The sequence below is a fragment of the Triticum aestivum genome, chromosome 2B (assembly GCF_018294505.1).
Source record: "Triticum aestivum cultivar Chinese Spring chromosome 2B, IWGSC CS RefSeq v2.1, whole genome shotgun sequence".
Classification (NCBI taxonomy): Eukaryota; Viridiplantae; Streptophyta; class Magnoliopsida; order Poales; family Poaceae; genus Triticum; species Triticum aestivum.
Window position 1 is genome coordinate 717455479 of NC_057798.1, and position 7101 is coordinate 717462579.

The window sequence follows — 7101 nt, forward strand, 5'->3', positions numbered from 1 at the left end:
GCGTGCGACACAGTTTGTCGAGGCCCGGACGAGGCTGTGGGATGACGTGACGTCGTACAGTGCTTCAAAAATTGTGCAAAATGATCCAGCGACAGATGACGCGTGTGGGCAGGATGCTAAACACCACACGTGTGGGCGTTAGTATTTCCCAAAAGAAATGGTAAAAGGCGAAAAACAGAATGTATCACCAGCCATTGCAAGTCAATGAGTCATAGTCCGGGCCTAACTCATCATCAAAAGAAAATAAAAACCCAACTAAAAAAAGGTCATAGATCAGGCCCACCAAAACGGAAAGAACACCGCGACAAGAAAGGGGTAAAAGATGGAGGTGTCCGCCGACGCGGCGACGGCGGCGGCGGCGCGGACGCTGCGGTGGGCCGGCCGTGCGGGGCACCTTGGCGGCGTCCCCCGCGCGGCGGTGATAGGCGCCGTGGGCACCATTGCTAAGGCGTACGTGTCGCTGCTCAACACCACCACCGTGCACAACGCCGACGCCCTCCACCGCCTCGTCTCCTCGCGGCCCCCCGGCACGCCGCTCCTCACCGTCAGCAACCATATGTCCACGTATGTTCCCCCACTCCCCCGTCGTATCCCTCCCGGATCTTCCCCGAGTACCGCTCTTGCTGTTTGTGGCTTTTGGATTCTGACCAGATGTAAGAGGACAGACCTGATGGCGATGTGTTCGATCTGTCGTGGCTCTGGCACCAATGTCGCAAGAATTGTGCGAAATTGTTGCTGGAAGCCAGCAAGTTGCATCCTGCCCTGCTAACATTATTGGGATTTAGAGCATGTAGTTATACCTATGTATTGCTGTCATTAGCATACTGAAAGAGGACTTTGAAGTGTTGAAATCCTTTTTTAGGCACGTTTTTAGCATGGATCATTTGAGAAGTGTGCATCTTGCTCTTTTCTTATCCATTCATATGCAACATCATGTTGTAGATCGCTGTTCTTGTTTAAGGAAAGTATAACTTGTCATTTGCCATACAATGTGTATGCATTGTATTTGCCTGCTGTTGTATTGTACAGGTGTCATGTATAGGTTCCAGTGTGGACAATTACAAATTAGTTAGGCATGTATTGTTTGCTGTACACAATTCTTGTCTGTTGGAAGTTTTGGTAACCTTGAGGTTATCCTATACTTATTTGTACAGGATAGATGACCCATTTATGTGGGGATTCAAGGGTTTCCCTATTACAGATTCAAAGCTTGCAAGATGGGTGCTGACAGCAGAGGATATCTGCTTCAGGAATGTATTCATGTCTTACATGTTTCGACTTGGTGAGGCTCCTTATCGTGTTTGTTATTTACTTTTCTTTTTTGCACAGGTATGTATGGTCAAATGATAATCAGTATGTTATTACTGTGGCACATTAATCATGTAGGCATAGTGAGCTTCCCCAAACCCCACTCTCACTTGCTGTAACTAATGTTGTGGAGCACCGCCACTGTAGGTCAATTCAGATATGAAATGTTTCCTTAGTGGAGCTAGTTAATGGCATCATTTTGTTAATCATGTAATAACCCCATTTAATCCAGTGACTTTGTGCATGCTTTTGCATTTTAAATGCAGACAACCTTCGTAGTTCTAACAAGCTTCGTATATTTTTGTTACCTAAGCAATCATGGTTTATTGCTCTAAGCCTCTAACTACCAAGACAAGCTTCAGAAAGTCAAACCTGTCCAAGCATTCTGTATGTTATTTCTCTCTGCTGAACCATGTTAATGGTGTGCATAATTGTTCTGTAATTCAAATTTGCCATAAAGTTGACATTTACCGTTCAGTCTCCATATGAAAATGATACTTGACATGCTATGTGTTGTGGTGGTAATACATAAATGATGATATGCTATCTAACAGCTATGTTATGTCTAGTTCAACTGCTACTTTTGATGTTCAGCACTTGTGTGTTTTTGTCATCTTTATTCTGGTATTTTTCTTATCTTTTCATTTTCAGGGTTTCATTGCAAGGCAGAGTTGGTATCACTCTGCATCACATAATTTGACAATCTTGTTATTGGCATATAATTGTATGCACAGGGAAATGTGTGCCGATCACTAGAGGGGCTGGAATTTATCAAGACCATATGAATGAGGCCCTTGAAGTGCTTAGCACTGGAGGCTGGGTATGTACATTTCTTTGGTTCAGCATTAACTATTCCATCATTATCATATGTTGTGCTTATGTTTCTAAATTCTGGTCCTTATTTGATTGTAAATTTCGTCATGCCATATTCAAACAGTTGCATTCATTCCCTGAAGGAAAAGTAGCCCAGGATCACCAACCAATCAGACGGTTGAAATGGGGAACTGCCAGTCTTATTGTCGGAGCACCCGTAACTCCAATAATTTTACCTATTGTTCACACTGGTTTTGAAAAGGTATATTGTAATCTTTGAATCCCTGAGATGCCATCATTTTGTGTATATATTCTGTGTTGTAGATGGGCATTTCAAATATAATTCCATATATATAGTACTCTGCTGAAATCTGAATATATTGCACACAGTTTTATCTGTCTCATATTCAGTAAACCACTTGACTCAGAGCACTATTTCATTTGTATTCCCTTTAATAAACCCAAATCTCGTTTATGTTATATGGTACTCTGAACTTCTCCCGATTGTACTTTAGGTCATGCCAGAGAAATCATTTTTTGGACGCCGTCCACCATTACCTCTCTGCGGCAAGGAGATACAGATCATCGTGGGAGAACCAGTAGATTTTGATCTGCCAGGCTTAAAGCAGGTGGCAGCAATGATACCACAAGACACATCCTTCGAAAGGAAGGGCTGGCCAACCATCACGCCGGAGGGGCTAGACGAGGCAGCACAGAGATGGCTTTACCAGAAGATGTCGGATAAGATCCAGTCCGTGATGGAGAGCTTGAGGAAGACGCTTCTGAACTCGAAGCAGCATTGACATTGATTCTTTTTGTTCGTTCTTCGACCATGGGGCAAGGATGTACTGCCTTTTTTCCCCAATACCTTGTTGAATTGGTTAGGGTATATAGTAGTTTTCTTAGCTAGTTTCAGATGATGGGATCACAATACGGTGATTGGGAGGATACGGGAATTGAGAGGGATGGAGTAGTTCTCCAGTGGGCATTGCACCTGCCATAGAGGTGGGGGGGGGGGGGGGGGGGGGGGATTATTTTGAGATATCAAGAGTATTCAGGCTGTTGCCTAATTTCATGGCTGTTTGGACCGGATTGCCATTTTGCTTAGCCAAGGAACTGCTCATAGAGATTTTTCATGATCTCGTGATTATTATCTACTCCATTTGTTTCTAAATATAAGAACTTTTAGAGATTTTTCAATATGGACTACATACGGAGCAAAATGTCTGAAGCCTAAATCTCCCTTGACGTTTTCTGACCCTGGAGATGGTTTATACCTTTATTACTCATGTGAAAGACATAGATGGTGTTAGTGACTATTCAGCTCTTGCCTCTTGGCCGTCATTCGCCTCCAAGGTGAACCGGCAACCTGTTAACTGACGCAGCAGGCTCCTTCCTAACTGAAAATTTTCGACGCCCTCACGGAGGAAGTGATAAATAGCTTATTCATGTGCATCATGGCTATTTATTTATTTGCCAAAGTTTATCATGGACCTTTTAACTCAGTTTATACAACTCGTAACCATATTTTTTTCAGTTGAAGGCTCGTACTCATATAGTGAGGTGAAACGGAAAAACAGCATGACAACAAACAGCACCTTCAGTCAGTACCTTCACATAATAAGTAACACTACAGATAAGTCGTCCGGAACAGATTTGAGAATGAACTTGGTAGGTGTGGAGCTTGCCATATTCCTCGCTCTTGTGCTTCGAGTAAAGATCACACCCTGATTATCAGGGCCTCCTGGTACGCTCCTCAAATCCTAAGGCTCTCAAGAAAGCTCATGCGCTTCTTGTCCGCATTGCTCATGAGATAGTCCAGGAAGTCACTGAAGCTGCTCTCCTTGTACCTCTCAGGATCTTGCTCATCCACCAGCTCCTTGGCAACGGATACCGTCTCGTGCATCCCAAAACTATGGATGCTCGCCATGGAGATCCTCGCCTCTCCAGGGTTGAGGACAGCACGGTGCACGACGGTCCTGATCCGGCCATTGCTCAGGACCTCCATGTAGTCTCCCACGTGGACGTGCAACGCGTGCCGGGGTTGCTGGACCACTCTCCAGGTGTTGCTACTTCGGTCAAGAACCTCCAGGCCTGAACAGCTTGCGAGCAAGATGGTGAGAAATCCGTGATCGGAATGCGGTGCCAGCCCTATCGCCGAATCGCCTTCTGGTTCTTTCGGGTAGCAGTTCACTTGCAGTAGCTGCAATCCTCTCTGAAATTCTTCATGCTGGTAGTCTTTGCCCAGTCCCCGGCCTTCAAGTATGGCTTCCATCAGCTGCAGAGCCACCCTCCTTACTTCAGCTGAAATTTTTCCCATGTCCTCCCTGTTTTCAGTACACAGAAAACAGCTATGTTAGATGAGAATCACACAATTGGTTCTGTAGTTCAAGGCTGTAAGAAGATTTCTAGGAAAAGTATTTTGCCTGTAGGTTGGTGGTTTTTCTGGCCAATATTGCAACCATTCACTGAGGGGATGGGCATAATGCTTTAGGAATGTCCGTGCCGGACGAGTGCCGTCCTTTGAGCTGGTGCCGTATCGAACAGGCCGTCGGATATCATCTGATGCAAATTCCTGCTTTGTCTCACTTGGAAGTTTGAAGAACTCTGAAGCTGCTTCAACGGCACGGTCCATGACAGATTGACTGATCCCATGGTTTATAACCTGTAAAATGAGGAATTATCATGGCAATTTGGACAGGCATGTAAGCTTTGTTTGCTCTCTTACACCTGCTTGTTAGTGGTGTCCAAACAAGGGTTCAAGAAAAGGCAGTACCTTAACTCCTTAAGTTCTCCCCTAACATACAGTGACTTAATTGGAAAGACACATTCTAACAAGTTATTACTTTTCTCAAACTAATGTTTTACACTTTTAGTAGCCGTCCTTGAGAACCTCGACACTGCTTTGATTTGGAAGTTGAAGATTACAACGCTTTACATGGACAATATGGACCTGCTATATATAAATAATGTTCTGTTATTGCCCTTACTAAAAGGGCCTTGTCTGCTGCCTTGTTGTGTCCACATCCACCCATAGGACAATGATGCAGTTGTTGAAACCAGCCATTTATATCGAGTACCAACTGTTGATAAAGACTGAAGAAAAATTGAGATGCTTGTACACTCACATTCCGTAGATACTTAAGAATACCGTCTCTAAATTTTATGAAGACTAATTTACAGATCAAAAGTGCACTCGAGGCTAAAATGTGCACGGCATGAAAATAATTAAGTATGGAACAAGAAGTGGGAACGATCTAAAATCGGCACATGCTCAAATACCTTCAATGCAGTATGATGTCAGTGAGGTGAAAAATGAAGCGTGAAATGGGGACTGAACTTCTTCGGCTTCATGTTGTTTGTCAGTTGTCATGTAACGAAATGGAGCTAGTTCCAATGATTCGTGTAGTTGCTCTTTTCGCAGTAGTTCTTCAACTACAAATCTAGTTTAGTTTCCTCATTCGTACATGTGGAAATATTGTCAAAGAGCATACCTGAAAGTATCCGAGATCATGGCACGCTCTGGCGATATCTTCCACCACGCGAGATCGTGCCTCGGGTTCAATAGTGAGGTGACCCAGGTTGATCACCGGCATTGGCGGCGCCGGTGGGTGGAGCTTGTCCGACCTGAGCTGCTCCTGAGGGGTGCTCCTTGAGTCGCACGACATGTCAACGTACCGTGCAGGCACCTGCACCAGAGTCCGGTCTGACTAGTTCAGAACAGAGACAGGATGAATTGGAGTTCCCCTGTGAGGCAGCATCTACTTATAGGCAGCTTCATTGACTCCATGTAAGGCAGGAAAGAAAACTTTGGTTGGAAGGATGAGAAAGGTGATAGGTTGTTGCGATGACCTCTTTATGATCACAAGCAAAGCATTCGGAAGAATGGAGGTCCGGTCAAATTGCAGGCAAATGAAATCTATGAGATCTCGAAGATTCTAAACAAGCCAATGGCAATTAAAATCTCTGCCTCCCCTTTGTCACTCGACCTAACAATTAAAGACTTTTTGGGTCCGGTTTTCCATATAAACTGGACCATATCTCGTCTTCTTAATGAACTGCAGGAACCCCCTGCCCTCGCACGACGAGTTTCTTAGAAAAGAATGTTCAAGCACTGCCATAATGTATCAGACAACTAACAAGGGCTAGCAGATTGCTTGCAGTGATGATATCACTGTGATGCTCCATGAAGCGACGCATGCAAACTAAATCGAACATCATGCTTCGTCCCTGATAAACAATACGTATTTGAGAGAGAGGGAGAGAAGGGACCTGGAGGAAGGGCAGCAGCCGCGCTTGTCACCCCGCCAGCAGCAGAAGGCGCCGGTGATGAGGGAGCACGTACGGCGGTGGCGAAGAGCAGCGGCGCTGGCAGGAATCGAGGGGGTGGAGCAAGCGCCAGCGGCGGAGGTGGCGACGGGCGTCGGGAGTGCGGAGATTTTTCTGACTGGAGATGGTTGGGTTGTGGCCACAATTGGTGATGGTGATCATCCATCTGCCTACCTACTACGTACCTATGACAGTGGCGTCGATGTTGAACAGTTCTGTCTCCGGAAGGAACCAATCCAGACCATCATTCGCCTCCAAGCTGAAGCATTATATTATGTGCCCAATCTTGTAGAGAAAGTGTCCCAGCAACCCGTTAAGATGAGGTACCAAGCTCCCTCCTAACTGAAACTTGTGGAGGTTCGCATTCCAGAATCCAGATTGAAAGAAGTGAGAAATAGTTCAGTTGTGTACCATGCATGGATACTTAAACTCACTTGGTTGATAACACAACTTACAGGATTGATTTTACATCGTCGTTTTTTTTACCTAATAATCTAATACAGACTCTATAATAATCATATAATAATGGGGTCAAAGTGTAAAAATAAAATGACAACAAACAAAAACTTCAGTACCTTGAGATCAAAAGTAAACATCACAGATAAGTCGTCCCAGACAGACGAGATGAACTGCTGTAGGCAGCTTTGTCAG

The 7101-nt window shown here is 44.7% G+C and overlaps 2 protein-coding genes across 2 annotated transcripts; one reads left to right on the top strand and one right to left on the bottom strand.

Annotated features, from left to right (window-relative positions):
• Nucleotides 1-282: 282 nt before the first annotated feature.
• LOC123046925 (N-acylphosphatidylethanolamine synthase) lies at nucleotides 283-3321 on the top strand. Its single transcript, XM_044470359.1, has 5 exons — nucleotides 283-564; nucleotides 1155-1282; nucleotides 2043-2128; nucleotides 2246-2383; nucleotides 2637-3321. The coding sequence occupies exons 1-5, from the start codon at nucleotides 323-325 to the stop codon at nucleotides 2922-2924; spliced, it is 882 nt and encodes a 293-aa protein (XP_044326294.1). The 5' UTR covers nucleotides 283-322; the 3' UTR covers nucleotides 2925-3321.
• A 224-nt stretch (nucleotides 3322-3545) lies between these two features.
• LOC123046924 (flavanone 3-dioxygenase 3) lies at nucleotides 3546-6640 on the bottom strand. The gene is made up of 4 exons (XM_044470358.1): nucleotides 6394-6640; nucleotides 5616-5810; nucleotides 4548-4786; nucleotides 3546-4448 (listed from the first exon to the last, which is right to left on the bottom strand). The coding sequence occupies exons 2-4, from the start codon at nucleotides 5787-5789 to the stop codon at nucleotides 3878-3880; spliced, it is 984 nt and encodes a 327-aa protein (XP_044326293.1). The 5' UTR covers nucleotides 5790-5810; nucleotides 6394-6640; the 3' UTR covers nucleotides 3546-3877.
• Between the last annotated feature and the right edge of the window lie 461 nt (nucleotides 6641-7101).

Coding starts and splice junctions, on each gene's coding strand:
- LOC123046925 (XM_044470359.1), top strand. CDS start 323: ATGGAGGTGTCCGCCGACGCGGCGACGGCGGCGGCGGCGCGGACGCTG. Junction 565..1,154: donor GTCAGCAACCATATGTCCAC/GTATGTTCCCCC, acceptor TTATTTGTACAG/GATAGATGACCCATTTATGT. Junction 2,384..2,636: donor TTCACACTGGTTTTGAAAAG/GTATATTGTAAT, acceptor ATTGTACTTTAG/GTCATGCCAGAGAAATCATT.
- LOC123046924 (XM_044470358.1), bottom strand. CDS start 5,789: ATGTCGTGCGACTCAAGGAGCACCCCTCAGGAGCAGCTCAGGTCGGAC. Junction 4,787..5,615: donor ATGATCTCGGATACTTTCAG/GTATGCTCTTTG, acceptor CTCATTTTACAG/GTTATAAACCATGGGATCAG. Junction 4,449..4,547: donor GAAAAACCACCAACCTACAG/GCAAAATACTTT, acceptor TACTGAAAACAG/GGAGGACATGGGAAAAATTT.